At 52.0% G+C, this 18,615-nt stretch overlaps 5 protein-coding genes across 5 annotated transcripts; 1 reads left to right on the top strand and 4 right to left on the bottom strand.

Moving 5' to 3' along the window:
* Positions 1-267: 267 nt before the first annotated feature.
* On the top strand, positions 268-2,451 carry prp28 (mRNA splicing protein PRP28; the record flags this gene model as incomplete). Its single annotated transcript, XM_026756301.1, has 2 exons — positions 268-2,213; positions 2,298-2,451. Coding segments are annotated over 2 exons (2,100 nt in total), but the record flags the coding sequence as incomplete, so codon positions are not given.
* A 344-nt stretch (positions 2,452-2,795) lies between these two features.
* CDV56_102290 (M1 family metallopeptidase) lies at positions 2,796-5,567 on the bottom strand (the record flags this gene model as incomplete). Its single annotated transcript, XM_026755909.1, has 3 exons — positions 2,796-2,924; positions 2,976-5,349; positions 5,413-5,567. 3 exons carry the CDS (start codon positions 5,565-5,567, stop codon positions 2,796-2,798), a joined length of 2,658 nt encoding a protein of 885 aa, XP_026609918.1.
* Positions 5,568-6,630: 1,063 nt separating this feature from the next.
* On the bottom strand, positions 6,631-8,519 carry CDV56_101886 (high affinity methionine permease; the record flags this gene model as incomplete). Its single annotated transcript, XM_026755505.1, has 6 exons — positions 6,631-7,030; positions 7,085-7,247; positions 7,303-7,567; positions 7,625-8,075; positions 8,125-8,356; positions 8,417-8,519. The coding sequence occupies 6 exons, from the start codon at positions 8,517-8,519 to the stop codon at positions 6,631-6,633; spliced, it is 1,614 nt and encodes a 537-aa protein (XP_026609917.1).
* A 1,356-nt stretch (positions 8,520-9,875) lies between these two features.
* atg1 (serine/threonine protein kinase ATG1) lies at positions 9,876-12,947 on the bottom strand (the record flags this gene model as incomplete). The annotated part of the gene is made up of 3 exons (XM_026754868.1): positions 9,876-10,021; positions 10,075-12,706; positions 12,819-12,947. 3 exons carry the CDS (start codon positions 12,945-12,947, stop codon positions 9,876-9,878), a joined length of 2,907 nt encoding a protein of 968 aa, XP_026609916.1.
* A 1,861-nt stretch (positions 12,948-14,808) lies between these two features.
* On the bottom strand, positions 14,809-17,525 carry CDV56_100529 (putative phosphatidate cytidylyltransferase; the record flags this gene model as incomplete). The annotated part of the gene is made up of 2 exons (XM_026754148.1): positions 14,809-16,892; positions 16,952-17,525. 2 exons carry the CDS (start codon positions 17,523-17,525, stop codon positions 14,809-14,811), a joined length of 2,658 nt encoding a protein of 885 aa, XP_026609915.1.
* Between the last annotated feature and the right edge of the window lie 1,090 nt (positions 17,526-18,615).

Here is an 18,615-nt window from a genome sequence, read left to right as displayed (position 1 = left end):
CCCCCAGAAGATTCCGCCGCCCCTCCTCCGCCCCCAGACACTTCCGTGCCGCCACCACCGCCGGAAGATGCTCCCCCAGCTCCGCCGTCAGAGAAGAAGAAGAAGGTAGGGTGGGGCGCAAAACGCCCAGCAGCGACGCCGTTGAGTGTCGAGGAACTTGTGCGGAAGAAGAGGGAGGCAGATGCGGCAGCGGCCAAGGTAAGTTTTCCTCCGAGCACTCGGACTATGCACTGAACACAATAGCTAATACTCTGACTTAATACGCAGCCGAAATTCTTGTCCAGAGCTGAGCGTGAGCGGATTGCCCTAGAGAAGCGCGCCAAGGAGGTGGAAGCAGAGCGACGAGTGAAAACAGACCGAGCCACCAACGGTACAGATCGAAGCGGGACACAATCACCATCAGTTTACTCTGAGGCTCCCAATGGCGATGAGAGGTCGATACCCACCGGTCCCCGAGCGATGCGCAACTCGGAAGCCCCGACTGCCCCCGCCGCGATGCGCAACAAGAACTACGATATGTCGCCGCCCCCTCCGCCGAAACCTATGTCGTTCAGTCTAATGGATTCGAAAGGAGACAGCAAGCGCCAGGCGGAGGAGGACGAGGTGGCGGTCCAAGCTGCCTTGATTAAGCAACGATACATGGGGGCGGACAAGACGTCGAATTTCTCCGCAAAGAAGAAGCGCAAGAGGACGACGGATCGGAAGTTCAATTTCGAGTGGAACGCGGAGGAGGACACAAGTGGGGATTATAATCCGTTGTATCAGCACCGGCATGAAGCCAACTTCTACGGGCGTGGCCGGTTGGCTGGCTTCGGAGACGATGTAGCCGATTCGTTAGCGAAGAAGTATGCTAGGGCTTTGGAAGATCGCGATCGGGAAGCTGGAAGCATCAGAGCCCGAGAGATATTGGAGATGGAGCGGAGACGAAGGGAGGAGAGCACCCGGAACCAGCTCGACAAGCACTGGAGCGAAAAGAAGTTGGAGCACATGCGCGAGAGGGACTGGCGTATCTTCAAAGAAGATTTCAACATCAGTACCAAGGGCGGCAGTGTGCCGAATCCCATGCGGTCATGGGAGGAATCTGGACTTCCCAAGCGGCTCTTGGAGCTTGTGGACCAGGTCGGATACAAGGAGCCCACGCCAATTCAGAGAGCTGCCATCCCTATTGCTCTGCAATCACGAGATCTCATTGGTGTTGCTGTTACCGGTTCGGGTAAAACAGCGTCATTTTTGCTCCCACTGCTGGTATACATTTCGGCGCTGCCCCGGATTGACGAATTCGAATGGAGGAAGAACGATGGTCCATACGCCATCGTCCTAGCCCCTACTCGAGAACTAGCACAGCAGATCGAGATCGAAGCCAGGAAGTTCACACAACCGCTCGGGTTCAACGTCGTTAGTATCGTCGGCGGTCACTCCTTTGAAGAACAAGCGTACAGTCTCCGAAACGGCGCGGAGATCATCATCGCCACCCCCGGCCGTCTCGTCGACTGCATCGAGCGCCGTCTTCTCGTGCTCAGCCAGTGCTGCTACGTCATCATGGACGAAGCCGACCGGATGATCGACCTCGGCTTCGAAGAGCCCGTCAACAAAATCCTCGACGCTCTCCCCGTCACCAACGAGAAGCCCGACTCGGAGGAAGCCGAGAACTCCGCCGCCATGAGCCGCCACCGCTACCGCCAGACGATGATGTACACAGCCACCATGCCCTCCGCAGTCGAGCGGATCGCCCGCAAGTACCTCCGCCGACCCGCAATCGTGACGATCGGCAGCGCCGGCGAAGCCGTCGACACCGTCGAGCAGCGCGTCGAGATGATCGCCGGCGAAGACAAGCGCAAGAAGCGACTCGCCGACATCCTCTCCTCGGGCGAGTTCCGGCCCCCCATCATCGTCTTCGTCAACATCAAGCGCAACTGCGACGCCATCGCCCGCGAGATCAAACAGATGGGCTTCTCCTCCGTCACCCTGCACGGAAGCAAGACCCAGGAACAGCGTGAAGCCGCCCTTGCCTCCGTGCGCAACGGCTCCACGGACGTCCTCGTCGCGACCGATCTCGCCGGTCGTGGTATCGATGTCCCCGACGTCAGTCTCGTCGTCAACTTCAACATGGCCAACTCGATCGAGAGCTACACGCACCGTATCGGTCGTACCGGTCGTGCCGGTAAGAGCGGTGTGGCCATTACTTTCCTCGGCAACGAGGATGCAGACGTCATGTTTGTCCCCCTCCCCTCCCCTTCCCTTTCGTACCATCTCAGAATCATTCAGAGGATACGATATACTGACTTCTACTCCAACAGGTACGATCTCAAGCAGATGCTGATGAAATCGCCCATCTCCCGCGTCCCCGAAGAACTGCGCAAGCACGAAGCCGCCCAATCAAAGCCTACCCGGGGATTCGCGAAAAAGAGCGACGATAGTTCAGGCTTTGGGAATAAAAGTGGATGGCAGTAGAAGAATGTAGTCCCATCATGCTGTATACCCTTATGACAAATGTACCTATATGCCCGGTGAAATAGGTTCTTATGGTGCTCCAAGATGCATTCTGGCCCTCCAGGGGCGGAGAAATTAAGCCTTAGATATGTGTGAGAACACACACACACCGGTAAGAAGCACATGCCTCATTTTCAAGCACTATTCTTGATTGCCTGGATCTGTATCAAGCTCCCATATTCTTTTAATGTACGCGTCGTAACTCTAATTTAAGATCTTACAAAGCTGCACAAGTGAGAGATATATCTCTTACGAGGTTTAGTCTGGTTTAGTAACAAACCTAGATATCCGGTATGTCTATATCTTTACAACTTCCCATCCCGGAGGTAACCGTTCGACTTCAGCCAAGACTCAACGTCAGCGCGGTCACGCTTCAGCCATTGGACCTTGGCCCGGATAGCATCCAGACTCTGCTCAACTGCACGATCATAGCCCTAGGTATTCAATTAGTCATGTATCCAGAAATTGACAGCGCTGAAACTCACCTTGGTATCCTTGTTCTCAAAGAATGCCTGCACATCCTTCAACTGCTCCTCGGTGCAGAAGCTGGCTGTGCAGAGCTGGACAACCGTGCCCAGCATACCCAGTCCAGGGGGCAGACGCTTGTAAATGGCGTCCCAGTTCGTCTTCATCCAGTTCCAACGGGCTTCAATGGCAGCAGTCGAGCTACGGAGTCCTCCGAGAGGCATGTAGATATCCTGGTTCTTGACCTCATCACCGCTGGCCAGGTCCAGAGTACGCTGGATCAGAGCGGGATCTTCGGCAGAACCAAGGCAGCGCAGCGCGGTTGTCTTCTCGTCCGAGGTGGGAGCGTTGCGGAAACGGTCCAGTACGACATTGTATTCCTTCTCTCCGCCGTGCTTGAGGACGATGGAGAAGACACTACCACGGATGTTAGGGTGGATGGCACTCAGGTCACCAGCAGCAAATCGCTGGAACATGTCCTGAGCGGCCTTGATGACAACAGGGTCTTCGGCCATTCCTGCGCTACCGAACATGAGAGCCTTGAACTGTTGCAGGATATGGCCGTCCTTGTCCGAGAACTCCCAGCCGAGCTCGTGTGCCTTGGCGCTGACAAGAGAGCGCTGGAAGGCCTTGAGAGCATCCTTGGTCTGGCTGTCCTCGAATAGCCAGGCGGCTCTCAGGGTACCGACACGGGTCAGGATCTCGTTCCAGACTACGAACTCAGCCTCACTATCGAAGCCCTTCAGGAGGGACAGCAGACCAGAAGTGCTCTGATAACCAGACGCAGCCAGAGCACCAGCATCTGCAATCATACCAGCACGATCCTCGACAGTCAAAAGTCCCTTCTTGGCTGCTTCTCCCAGCTTGGTGAGCCGCTCAGGTGTGTAAGAAGTGCGGTAAATGGCGGAATGATCAGCGTTCAGCTTGTAAAAGTCAAGGTCGGGCACCTTGAATTCACCCTCACGTTCGGTGAGCATTGTGTCCTCATCAATGCCCTGCTTGGTACGCAAGCCCAACATGACAGGGTACAGTGTTGTGTCTTCTTCGGGACGCACATCGCCCGTGCGCAGGAAACGATTTTGCTTCAGCTTGATGGAGGAAGCGCTAGGATTTTCCGACACAGAGATGACGGGGAATCCAACATTCTTGGTCCAGATGTCCATCACGTTCTCCACCGGCTTTCCACTGGCGTCAGCAAGGGCGGACCACAGGTCACCGGTCTGAGTGTTGCCGTATGCGTGCTTCTTAATGTAGTTACGTACACCCTGGAGGAATACATCTTCTCCAAGGTATTTGGAAATCATGCGGAGGACCGAAGAGCCCTTCGAGTAGGAGATGGCGTCGAAAATCTGATTAATCTCATCTGCCCGTTTCACAGGCACCTCGATGGGGTGACTGCTGCGCAGAGAGTCCAGAGAAAGCGCGCTCTGCAGATTGTCGATGACATAAGTCTGCCAGACCTTCCACTCAGGGTAGAAAGCGTTGCAAGAATACCACGACATCCAAGTAGCGAATCCCTCATTGAGCCACAAGCCGTCCCAGAAATCCATGGTAACCAGGTTTCCGAACCACTGGTGCGCCAGCTCATGCTGAACGGTCTCAGCAATGCGCTCCTTCCGAGAGGCACCGCTATTCTTCTCGTCCAACAAGAGATCAACAATACGGTAGGTGACCAGACCCCAATTTTCCATAGCTCCAGCACTGAAGTCGGGCACGGCTACCATGTCCATTTTGGGCAGCGGGAACTCGCTATCAAAAGCCTTTTCGTAGAAGGCCAAAGTTCTCGCAGCAAGATCCAGGGAGAAGCGGCCGTGCTCGATGTCCTGATCCGGAGTCGCATAGACACGGATAGGAACACGGAAATCCTTGGTCTCGATGTGCTTCAGATGGCCGACAATGAAAGCAACCAGGTATGTGGACATCAGGGGAGTGGTGTTGAACTTGACAGCCTTCTTGGCACCTCCCTGAACATCGGTCTCAGAAGCGACGTCCATGTTGCTCAGGCAAGTCATGCTCTTATCAGCAATCAAGGTGACCGTGAACTTGGCCTTGAGGGCGGGTTCGTCGAAACAAGGGAAAGCCCTGCGGGCATCGGTAGGCTCCATCTGGGTTGAAGCAATGTACTTGGTCTCCCCATTGGCCAGCTTATACGACGAACGGTAGAAGCCAGCCATGTTGTCGTTGAGAATGCCGGTGAAGGTGAGCTTCAATTGAGCTGAGGATCCGGCGGGGATGGTTTCGGCGAACTTGATGGTAGCCGTCTGCTTCTCCTTGTTGACCGAGACATCGGGGCTGGATGTGACAACGGAGCCCTGAGACGAGATGACAGCGCTCTGAATATCGATCTCATTGGTGTTGAGGGAGACGAAGGTCGTATCTTCGGCAACCTCGAGACTATACGAAGCATCAGTGTCCCGAACCTCCGTAGCAGGCAAACCTCCCGGACAGGAAACCTACTCAATAATCACGGTTCCGTCATATGTGAACTTCTCGAAATTGGGTTCAAGAGTAAGGTCATAGTGCACCGGCTTGACGTTGGTAGGCAAGACCTCACGACCATGGGTGACGTTGGTCGAGCCCGAAGGCACGTCAGCGCGGCGGGAGCTGCACATCCTTCGGTAGGAGCAGTAGCGTTTGGCAACTTGGGCAAGGAGGAAGCGACGGGGGGCGATTCGATTGACCGAAGTTGATGGGGAGGAGAAGAGCGAGGACGATCGAGAGAGGAGAAGGAGGGGCTTTGTAGAGGGGGAAGAAAGCGGTGGCCTTGCTGAGTTCAGAACCAGCGGTAACCGCGCGGAGGAGAATCGACGCATGAACCCCGCCAGACGAAGAACAGAAAGGAAAGCGGGAGAAAGGGGGGAGAACGGAGGAAGAGGGAGAAGGAGGAGACTCAATTGATCAGTATGACAACAAGCACAATGAAGTCGAAGAACCGCGGATGGAGAACAATGGTAGAGAGCTGCAAGGCTACAGTAACCAGCATCATCCCCAGAGAAAAACGAGGATTGTTGGCCCAAACTGGAAGGCGGTAAGCACAAAACAGTTCATGACCAACTCATAACTTATGCTATACAGTACATTACAAGAAGTTACCCTCACCGCTTTGAGACCACAGCTTAAGGCATCAAGGCAGTCAAGCTTGCAGGCAAACTAACCCTATATGAGACATAGTTCTTCACGTGACATTTCTATTTTTCCTTTTGAATCTTTCATGCCTGATTCTCTCCTCCTCATCATTCTTTACGCAAGTCAAAACAGCATATGCCAGGTTTCTTTTAAGGACCACATCATGGCAGATGACTTTTTCTATGCCCCATGTGGCATTACTTGCAAGACGGTTCTCCAGTCAGTTTGAGGGGTTCATGACAGCATTTATGCAAATCTCGTGGATGGGCTTCCATAGAGGACTGGGACAAAAGGCATCCTTAGATGAAAATTTTGCAGCTACTATCTTGAATACCAGGAAAATATATTAGGGCACTCATGTGTTTTGTGCAACAAAAATCAAGATGCTTGTTGAATGCTGTCTATAAATGCCACCAAACTCCGAGAATATGCCAGGGTATCCAGTCCGTCCCTTTATACACATTATAATTATGCCATGGAGGCAAGATGTTGAATCATGTCGTCATCTGACGCCGCTTGGCTGACAAGAAAGAGCACCTCAAGGAGAGATCAAACTCGCTCAGCTTCCGCAAGCGGCAGTCGAGTAAAAACGCTTCTGGACCAGCCATCAGCGTCGACCACGGTTTCTTTGACCAGCATGTAGCGACCAAAGCGTGGCATCAGAATCGCCCACACCACATAGTATATCGCGCCCAAGGCAAAGATGCCGAGGGCCACGACACAGTGGAGGTAGTAGGGAAGTTCTTTGTAAACACTCTGTCCCTCAGAGGGCGGAATGTATGGTGCAATGACCAGGTATATGTTTGATAGGAAGAAAAAGATGGTGACTGGGAGGGTGGCGCGGATCCCTGGAGCCCAGTCAGGAAAGCGTGTTGAACGTGTGAGGTAGATATAGATAAGACCGCCGGACACGAAGACGTTCACGATGGATAGAGGATAGGAGATCAGGCTTTGCGAACAATTAGCAGACACTCAGCCGAAGTGATGCAAAGGACGAACTCACTTGAGCAGGAAATTGTACGCATCACCCGGCGGCGGAGCCAGCATAATGATGATCGAGACGACCCAGTGCTCAAATAGACCGGCAGCTGGAGAGTGGAACGGCTTGTTACTCGCCCAAAGCTTCGAGAAGGGCAAAACACCCTCACGACCAAGTTCTTGGACAACTGCAGACCTTGTTAGTTCTTGAGGCGACACCATTGGCAACGAGCTTGAACCTACTTCGTCCTTGAGAGAAAATCACGGACAACACATTTCCGAAAGCCGACAAGGCCACAAAGACCGACATCACCTTCTCAGCACGAGCACCGAACATGTTCCCGAAGAATTTGGCTGCCACCGTTTGACCCGATGAGAGCATATCTTCCTTGGACACGGCAGCAAAGTAGGCGATGTTGCACAGCATGTAGAGGATGCCCACGGATCCGATAGCGATCGGCGCTGCAATCTTCAGCGTGCGTACGGGGTTCCTCGTCTCGCTCAGAGCCTGGCTCGCGGTCAGAATACCAGTCGAAAAGATAAGTCACGACTGAGAATGACTTACATAGTTGGCGTTGGAGTATCCGATGAAGGACCAGATGACGTTGTACAAAGCCATGACAACACCATAACCGCTGCCAGTTGTGCCCTCAAAAGCATTCTTAAAGTTATGAGGCGTCTCAACCTTGGTATGACCGGCTAGGGCTACCCAGCCAGCAACAATGACAAACAGGATGATGACCAGCTTGACCACACCAAGCAAGTTCTGGAGACGGAGACCCCATTTCACAGCAAGAGCGTGAATGAGGAAAGCAGCAGTGACACAAGCCAACCCGATACCGCGCTGATTCCACCGACCGACCTTCACATCGGCAGCATTGAGGATATACTCGCCAAACACAACGCTGTTACTGGCGGCCCAACCCAGCAAGACGGCATACGCAGCGAACATGGCTGTAGCCAGGAACTTGGGTTTTCTGTAGACATATTCGAGGTAATTCTTCTCACCACCGTTCCTAGTCATCATGAGTTTGGTGAAATCCATATACATGCAGGGAGACATACTTAGGAATAGCAGTACCCCATTCCAAATATACTGCGGTACCTGCCATGGCAATGGCAGTTCCTGCCACCCACATGAAGAGCGACAGACCAACACTACCGCACAACCCCAAAATCGTTGCCGGCGTGGCAAAGATACCCGTACCGATGACACGGTTGAAGATCAGGAAAGACGCACTGACGACGCCGATCTGGCGACGGTCCTCTGGGGTCGTATCGAAGACATTGCCCTCATCTGTATAGAACATCAGCACCAATGTCTTTCCTTATGCAGCGAATATAAAACAGGGCATACACAGCTGGGAGACTCCGTCCGCCCTCCGTGGGGTTTCGCTGAACGGCTTGCCGTCAGGCATGGCGCCTTTCTGATAATTCGACTCTGTCACCGTGTCGCTCATGATGCAGCTCGTGCAATAATGCCTACTTCGAGGGGTCTGTTTTTTTCTGACTCCTTGAGCACGGGAGAAGCTCAATTTCAGTAAAGGAGCAAGTAGGCACTACGCGACCATGGGCGGTTAGCGACGGTAAGATATAGATTAAAGATTATGATGAGGTGCTGGGTCTAAATATGATGCAATTGAGTGCCTGTCAGCGGAGCAGATACCCTGTCAGAAAGAGAGCTCAAAGAATAAAGAGTGAAACAATGCTCGCTGGCATCAATCGGAGGTATAGTTCGGGATGCCGAGTCGCCGTTAGTACTTCATGTTCAGTCCAACGAAGCCGCCAAAAGAAATATGCAACAAGAATGAATAACAGAACTACAGGAGAGAAGGGAGAAATAGAGTCAAAAGAAGAAAAAGAAAAAGAAAAAGAAAAAGAAAAAGAAAAAGAAAAAGAAAAAGAAAAAAAGAAAAAAGGATATCAATCAACATGCATGTTGCATTGACTGTGACATTCGCCATGTGGTCGGCGGATGGTGCGAATGGAGTCGGGAAGAAAAAATTTCCTGGGCACAGCGGAACCAGAAGGCTTGGGAGTCTCCACCAACAGCAGGCTCAACAGCTCGTTGAATCGTGGAAGGCAGTGGCCATGACACATAGAAATTGATCACGCAATTTTCGTCACTTCTCGAAGCTGACCAGCTGGGGGCGATCACTAGTGCTGTGAGCCTTTGACGCCAGTTCCGTCTAGATGTATCTAGCATCAACAATAGTAGCGCAACCAGCGGCCATTGTTCAGAGTTCCAGAACACAGAGCACTGGGCCAATCCTTGAAACAATCAATCCCAGTAGGAAGATAATTTTCGTCTGATTCTTTATGTACAGAAATGTGAAGTTCATCGGACTGGTAATAAGTAGTACGCCCCGAATCATTACCATGATCATGCACCCTGGACTCCCATACCGATTACTTGCAGTCATGAATCATCCCAAGAGGTGTGACAATCTGTGTATATCCGTCAAGAACTCCAACGCCGGAAGGCCTGTAAATGAAAAAGCGCAATGGATATAGACTAGTCAAGAAAGATTCGATCCACCAAGGCAGTAAAGTTGATCCCCGGTCGATCGATAATCAAATGCTCTTGGGAACTAGGGTCCCAGCGGAAATGGAAAAGAAAAGACAAAGAAAAAAGAAGAAAAGCCTGCGGCAAGCCGATAAGTAGTGGGTAGAATGGTCATCGAACACATGTCGCATCAAAGACATAATGCAGCTGAAGAGTCAGAATGCCTTCATGTAGAGAATTCTGACTAAGGGGAATAAGTCATATGCGTGAATTGTGGTGTGGTTTGAGATACTCAATGAAGGCCGCATGCTCACTTCGGTGGTGTTGCACCCACAGAGACCGGATTTGACGGTGCCATCTTGCTGGAGACATTAGCAGAGGGTGTCGGTGCTCGTTTCGCAAGAATCGCCAGCTTCTTGCGAAGAGCTGCCAGCCGACTCCGGATGCTGGAGACGACTGCATGGATTGTCAGCACTAGTTGGATTCCTGCTAGGCGGGGAGCGACTCACGCTTTACCACAACTTGTCGTTCTTCAGCCTGTACCGCATCAAGCACAATTTTGTCACTATCCTTGGACGTGTCGTCTTTGCCTTGCCCAAATCGCGGTACTTCGCCATTCTCCAGTACAGCCTCCAGCATTCGAATGGCCGTCACGTACGCTATTTCGCACCCTGACAGGTCCTCGCCGGTAAGCTCGTTAATGGCCGCCGTGCGACTCATTTCCAGCGCACGGTCATACATAAGCTTCTCTGCGGAGACGCCAGGGCTCACAACAACGTCCACAGATGCTCCTGAGCCCAGCGAAGAGCCAACCGAGTGGTTGTTGGGATGGCTAGGATGGTCGGGCGGCAACCGCTTTTGTGCCTCGATTAGCTTGAGACGGACGAATTCTCCCTTCTCTAACACTTCGTTGAATCGGTTCCGCACCCACTGAACGACATTGTTGATGCGAGTTCCAGCCAGTGTACTCGCCGCATCAGCTCTGCTCATGGCTGAATCACCAAAACCATCTACGCGATTCTTCCGCGCCCACCAGGCTCCTGCTATGTCCATCGACTTCGCCAGTAAAGACAGTGCTTTGACATAAAGAACCAAGGCTTCCTCCGACAAAGTCACAATGGCATCTACCGTTAAACCTCCATCAGCCGAGTCAGGATTCTCCCTATCTCCGGCCAGATTGCCTTTGGATGATGGGTCGGTCTGGACTGACGGGGCAAGGGGAATGAGCTGCTTATATTTGACTTCAGCAAACCCGTATACGACGTCACTGCGAGTAGCACATTCTTCCAGAATTTGGACAGTCTTTGTATCCTCATCCAAGGCCACATTATTCTTCGCCCCATCGCCAATCATCAAGCTGCCATGCGCCGCAGGATATGCGGGAAATGGGTTGTAAGCAAGAGGAGGCGACCGTCCCCCCTTCGTAATGGCCAGAGGCGGAGAAAACCCCATGCCAAACAAGCGTCCGCTAGCCATATTGAGCGCCTTCGAGATGGCAGACGTTGCAGAGGTCGGACTTTGTCCATATCGACGCTCATATGAGCTCTGACGGTTGTGCGTTGAATCGGCACGAGAACGTCCTGAAAGGACCTGCATGGCCTTGCCGACAGTCGCTTGAGGCGATGAAGGGTTCGACTGCGTTGCACCGTGCACTGTTGATCGACGGGATATGGTACCAGTCTGGGCACCTCTTGAAATGCCACCCTGAATGCGGGGGCTATGCGCCAACTCATCTGCAAAAGCGTTCACTTCCACCGCACGCTTTTCCACAACGACATAGTCCCTCTCGAAAGCAACATCTTGTGCAGCGCGTTCCCTTTCTTCCTTCATCTTGTCTGCCTGTCTGTCCACCTGCGGAGAACCTTCTGAAAATGTGTTCCGACTCCTCTGTCGCTCCATGGCTGTAAATGCAGCACTGCGATCAAAAAGTTCTTGACGTCCCGGGGCAGTTGCATGGCTGACAGCACTAGGTCTTTGAGGGTATGTCATCGGTGGCTCTGACTCTCTGGGAGTAGATGGAGGCCTGTCAGCGCTTCCTATTCGGCGCATAGGCGTTGAAGCCGGGGGAGTGCCTGATTTCTGGTATTGAGAAGGGGGCCGCTGTGTAGCTCCATCATCTCGCTTTGGCAAATACGAAACCTCTCTTTCGCGCCCCGTACCGCCTGGAACATTGGCTCCAGATCGAGAATCGGGTCTCGGTGTTGAATCTGCTGTGTCAGGATCAGCAGAGAGGCGCCGGGGTATCGATGGTTGATCGTCGGCCACTAAGCCAGGAATAGGACTTGTGATAACGTCATTTTCAAAGAAGTCGGGAAAATTCAATCGCTCAACGGGATTTCTCTTCAAGAGAGCCCGAATGAGCGCCTTGATTTCATCAGATGCCGGGTTCTCCTCGGGAAATTTGATCCTATCCTCTCCTTTCTCGATCTTGCGAAGAAGTTCCACATGATTTGTCGCTCTGAAAGGAGGCTTGCCCACGACCATCTCGTACAGCACCGTGCCCACAGACCAGAGGTCAGCTTTGGCGTCATACTTTTCGTACCGGAGGATCTCGGGAGCCATGTATAAGGGCGAGCCACATAACGTTTCCGCCAGTGAAGTGGCAGGAAGAGATCGGGCAAATCCAAAGTCCGCAATCTTGAGGAGAGGTAGTGACTCGAGCCCGGTTGCAGGGTTGAAGGAATCTTCGGAGCCTTTGAATGGTACCACTTGAGTGACGCCACTACGATAGGACGAGGGCGAAGGACAAAGCAGGAGGTTTTGTGGCTTGATATCACGATGAATGAGGTTTCGGTCGCGAAGAAATTTCAGGGCGCTCGCCAGTTGCTTGAGGAAATGCCGGACGACAACTTCGTTGAGGGCGCCACCGGGAGGATTCGGATACTTGGCGATCATATCCCGTGTGTACCTATGATCTCCAAGAGTGTCTCGACGCTTAATGAATAGGGACAGGTCGCCCAGGGCGCAGTATTCCATCACCAGATGAATGTGGGACGTAGTTTCATGGCAATCGATTAGCGCAACGATGTGTGGATGGTAGAGGCCTTTGAGGATATGAATTTCAGAAGACAAGTTGTCCTTCAATTTCTTATTCAACTTCGAGAGGTTGACCGACTTGATGGCGACATACGTGCGTGTTTTCTAGTAGATTTTCCGAACAGATTAGCAAGACATGCCTATGAATCAAGGAGGCATTATCATGACCACGAGGGAGACTCGGGATATTGATAAGGCTGAATCCAGTAAAACTCACAGTATGAACACCCTGGTAAACCGTAGCAAAGCTCCCTCGGCCGATCTCATCCAGCCTTGTGTAGCGACCGATAGACATCTCGGGGCGAGGGGTCTCCCTCGACCTCCTCGAGTGGTGAGTGGACGTCATGGCCTCTAATCAGCTTCTGTTGAAGGAGCGTCTGCAGCAACCAAAACCCGTCCCGTCAACCACACGACTACCTCAGCAGCAGCAGCAGTAACGTCGACGAAGGATGATAGAGGAGGCCCATCAGGGGAGCAATAGATGAGCTCTGACGTGCCAGTGAACCGGGAAGGCTGGAGGCAATAGGCAGAGATGGAACCGTCGGGAGACAAGTATGGAAGGTGAGTTAGGAGCCGTGGAACTGTGGCAGAAAAGGCTGGGCTGGCTGTTTGAGATCAGAGACCTGGACCGTACAAAACCAAAAGTCTCTTTATATAATTAAGTTATCGCAGCGTTCTGGATCGAGACAGGTGAAACCAAAGATGCAGGTGTAAGAAAGCGGTGAGGCACCGTAGGCGGCAGAGGACAATGGTTGTTCGATAAGGAAAGCCCCAGGGTACGCAAAGGAGTTAGGAACACTAAAGCTGATGAGAACTTGATGGAAGAGTCAGAGGCGTTCAAGTCAAAAGGCAAAAAGAGGCTACAAGATCGGCTGGTCGTTGAAGATGAGTATAGAGAGATAGGCGGGAGGCAGCTTGATCTAAGGAACGTAACGACTGGGGGGAGGGAAGAGGCAGTAGGCAGTAGTAGTAGGAGCGTGACCCAGCGATAACAGATGTTTGGAGATAAACCTCAGGCAAAAGTCAGGTAATGTGACTGGGGGAAGGTCTTAGGTAAGGCGGTCAGAAGGGCGGCATTGGAACGGGAGATGATCAGGGCCAATCAAGGCAGATGATGGGGCGATAAGCAGGAGGCAATGGAGAAAGCTGGTTGGGGTACTTGCCTAGGACCTAGGTACACTTAGGTAACAACAATATCACACCCGTGGACATAACTACCTACCTGGGTTTGTTATGGACAGAGTAAGAAGAGGAGTGGTCGTGATGGCAATGATGCAATCTGACAAAAGAAAGGATGGAAATGATGAAGAAGATGAGCAATGGGGATGACTCGGGGAAGGATGATGAAGACGAATGACAAGAAGCGACTAAGCCGCCTAAGGTAAAGGAGCTCCCTACCTTGGGTACCTTACCTGGATCCCCACCACGGAGATCCATGATCGACAATGGCCTGAGGCCGGAAGGTTATGTTTCGAATCTTACAATTTCCATACCTTAAGAGTTACCGATTGCGTCGCCTTGATATCTAATAAAGTAATTTACTCTGTGGGTGCTCTAGCTCTAGACAAAGAAGTAGTCATTCCTACCTGTACAAATTTCGCAGACATCATCTGTCATGATCTAAGCGACTCGACTTCCCAGGTACTGTCACAATTATGACACACTCAGTCAAATGATACTTCAGAAGATGAGGGTCCTCGTTGGGGGTGCTTGTAGGTACGTACTTGAAGGTACTTGAACAAATGCCAGAGAGTAAATCAAGTGACTCAATAAACTTAGCAGATTCATGCCTAATTACGCAACTGTTCATCTGCCATCCTGATTAAAGTTACTGAAGTAACTGACTGCTTTCAGTACCTCATACTTGGTTCTGATGCACCCACTGCATCATTGGAATGGACGAACAGACTTTGCTCATCTCCGGTTCTCTGTTGATCTAGGATTCTAGACGTGCCCGTGTTGCGCTTCAAAATCTGGAGTCATGCATCATGCTTAAATAACTTCAATAGAGGAAAGTTCGGGTTTATATTAGCATGATATCCAGTAGTGTTGTGGCTCATTTCAAGTACTGGACAACTCTGCGCTCTATTCCAGCAAGCCAAATCGCCAGTGAGGCAATTTGAGGATTATATAACAAGCGGACATTCAGACATGTAATCATTCTTCTAGAGGAATCTCTTGAGATCAAATGAGATCCAGGTATGCAATCATAGACCAAGTCCTCTGACCAGCAACCACAGTATAATCGGCACGACCACATTATCATTGCATCCAGTCAGAATCGCTTCGGTAGCACTGGTAGCAGCAGCGGCCAGAATGGCTTTGAGAGCCGTAACCGGCCAGAAATACCGCCCTAGTTCATCCAATCCGTTCATGGGCCATTGTCCTACCGCGAGCCAGATGCGCCCGAACAAAAGCCCACAGAGGACGGCGATGACAAAGGCCACGCTCCCCTCAATGGATTTTCCGCCTCCCCAGAACCACTTGCGCCGACCGAATCGTCGACCAATCAATGAGGCGGCCGCGTCTCCCATGCCGACGCAGATCACACCACTGATCATACTGACATCCCTTGAGCTGATATTCCATCCGCTCCAAGGACTATCTCCCGTCCGCGGAACATCAGCCAGGGAAAGCCATAGAGGGATGGAGCATCCGATGAGGAGAAAGATATGTGAGATGATGACAGGCCCCCGATGGTCACGACCATCAACATAGGGCGCCAGGAAATACGTCAATGGCCGGGATATCGGCGGAAGTTGCGAGGCTCGGAAGAGGTCCAGAAGGAGAAAGACCGACAAGACCAATGCAAGAGCCAGAGCGCAGAATGCCGGGTCGACAAAGACCGTCGGGAGGAACATCACCACCATCATGCCGTGGAAGACTTTGCGTCTTGTGTCTACTTCGGCGATGGAACTGAGCTTGAAGACGATGGCCATACCTGTCAGAAGCACGAGGATACAATAAGCAGTGATGATCAGGCGCGTATTCGCCTCGCCAAAAGCACTTTGACGAAGGTGCTCAACCCAGCCGAGCGAGCAATAAGCGTCGAGACCCTCCTCGTCCAAGCGCGCAGGTAGGGATATCCAGTGGTCCAGATTCCACATAACGACCCAGAACCTGAACCACGATATATTACCGAACAGATAGCCAAGGGCCCATCCAAATGGCTCTTCTCCATGCAACGCTTGTTCACCAACGTATTTTCGAATGGGACCGAGGATTATAACTAGTACAGCAGCATATACGTAGAGAGCATAGAGCCACTTGCGTACTTGAGCCTGTGGTACAGTCATTGTGAGAAATGACGAGAGCCCTGGGGCCATTGATCGCTTCCGCCTGCCACTGGGGGTCGTCCGGACACGCTCGGTGAGCACAACTTCCGCAAAAGTTGAGATGGTGTGCCGCCGACGGTGTATGGCAGGAGCATGCCGCTCAAAGATCTCCTCTGCCGTCACATTATCCGCGGCGGAGACAGGTTCTTTGATCACGACATGAGTTTCCTGCATAGTCTTGCGTGATTTGAGCAAACGGCCTGGTGAGTAATCGCTATCCGACATGGCATCTTCGGACGAAGCGGCCCGACTCAACCTCTGACAGACCTTGTGGTCGATCAAATTCAAGATATGTTTCGGTGACCGCGATGACCTGGGAGATCGCCTGAATTTCCAGGTGGGTATTCTTGCCAAAGCCACCTCCCATCGAAGGACATGCCGACAAGAGGCGAGAACGCAGAGACCGCCGAGCCAGAGGAGGGCCTTGAGAATCTGTGCTTGTGGAGAGGTCGCAAATAGAAACAAATTAATCAATGCGGTCGCCAGGAGCTGCAATTCCGCTGGAAGGATGCTAGTAGTCAACAAGAAATCTAGAGTGGGTATCAATGCTTGGTGCAAAGGAAAAACAAGAGTCAAAATCTCGGAATCAAGACCACGAAAAGAGAGAGGTGTAGGTGTCGAACTGTCTGCGGACCAATGCTCCGAAACCAATATGGGTATCAAGGTGATGAACCAATGAGAAATGCTGTGACCATTAACCAAACCATGTAGAGGAACGACCGGGGCAGGCAGCGACGAGAGGCTGAGGAGGATGTTGGGTAGTATTAACGGAGGTCTATGGCGTGTCAACGACAACGAGACGAAGATCGGTATCAAGATCGGATAGAGGAGAGGAGCGGGCTCAAATTTCGACGGAACCTTGAAGGAAAATAGTTTGGAGAACCGTAGGCGCCGAGTCTGGTGTAAAGGGTACATCGCATAGAGCACAGTCACAAGAAGAGCATGAGCAAGGAGCTCTATCCCAGATCAGTAAGCCATAACTAGCACCGACACAAGACAAGAGTCAGTCACAAACCTTTTCTCCACTCTCGGGCAATCGCTCTGGCGCCATCCTGCCATAAGACGACACCACCTACAGAGAGCAACAACGCGGTCTCTGACAGCCTCCGGAACACCTCAATTCGAACCTTTCTGCGAGCCTTGTCTCTCAGCTTGCGAACTTCGGCTTGTGCTTCCTCTCCCGAGCTTCTTCGGGAACTTCGCGATGACGTCGACCGGGCGAATGATGGCCATGTCCGCAATGTCGGATACCACAGGTCACTATCATCCACGCCATTCCAGCTAGATCGAAGCCCTTTGCGTAGCCGTGGGGGTGGGGCCGGCAGGCCTTTTAAGATGCCTGTACTCTCATCGTCCGCTTCTGTCCCGCTATCGCTGGAGGTCTTGGCCCATTGTGACAAGTTCCGAGACGGTTGGTCGCTGTGGTCTGTCGACACCGACGGTGTCTCAGCACATTTCAGGCCCTTTCGGTGGTATGGATGGGGTGAACGAGATAATTGCCGTAGGAAATCAGCAGCAGGAATGTCTAAGTCGCCAGCGTTTCGGCCGGGGATAAGTCCCCCTTCCTCCTCGCTCAGCTTAGAGGCCATGGCGCCATGAATGGTTTTCGGGAAGGGTCTCTATGATAACAAGTACGTCATGTCGGGGAAACCGGAGTGCGGAGAGGAAGTGACTGTTGAAAGTAAATTAGCAAAAGCGCCCCTTCTCAGACAAAAGAGAGTGTCGGTTCTTTCACTCACGCAAATGCCAGAACGGACAGACTGGCTCGTAGCGATTGAAGCGAACGCGGCGGAGGATGGACGCTTGTTATTGGGTTGGACGCAAAAGGCGGAAGTGCTATTTATTCGCTTATCACATGCTTTTTGACTTTCGATGATGTACCTTAGTAGAGTCTCAGGAGTAGCACCACTCGAAAGTACCCAGCACCAGCAGACAGGAAGGAAGATTGTACCACGAGATCGGTGACTAATTCATGTTAAAATCCTGGCAATCGAATTTTCTATCTTTGTTGAGGCAGAATCCCTGTCAGCGATTCCATCCAGTGAACTGTCAGTATTGGTACAGGTCTGCTGTTGGTGCGCCACGCGTTGGTCCCAACCATTCTTGGCCGCCCTGAGTCTACGAATGGAAGCAGAGATGCAAAGACAAAATTCGAAAATGCGGCGCAGTAGTAGGTTACTGTTTCTTACTGACGTCTGATCACGCTTATCTCGGATTATTATGCCCAATCAGCCTCGAAGGGCGCTCGACGGAATCATGTGTGGTTGTATGCACGTTTTCGCGAAACGCAGCTTTCGGACTTGCATCGCCTCGATTGATACTACATCAATAGACCAAGGTCTCTAGGACTCAACGCTCTGGAAAATAATGCCAGCTGCCAGCCTGCGTCCCTTCTGACCCCAGACTGACTTGCATGGGACGACTTCCCCTGGCCAGGTATCCAGAGGGAATGTCTTTGTGGTATAGATAACTGCGTGCGTTAAGCCTGGGGTTTCTGTGTGGGCAGCAAGGATTTGCTCCCATGATGACTTCAGATCGCATTCTGACTCCCCTATGTCAATCTCGATAGTAGTGTAGCCCACTTTCTGTTCTGTGACTGTCTTAATGGTGCATCCTCGATCTGTTTCTTCTGCGTTCAATTTCAGTCTATCGCAGCGGTAGCCCAGACCTTGCCATTCA

The sequence above is a fragment of the Aspergillus thermomutatus genome (genome assembly GCF_002237265.1).
Source record: "Aspergillus thermomutatus strain HMR AF 39 chromosome Unknown NODE_389, whole genome shotgun sequence".
NCBI lineage: Eukaryota > Fungi > Ascomycota > Eurotiomycetes > Eurotiales > Aspergillaceae > Aspergillus > Aspergillus thermomutatus.
This window is presented reverse-complemented; position numbering and strand designations above follow the sequence as displayed.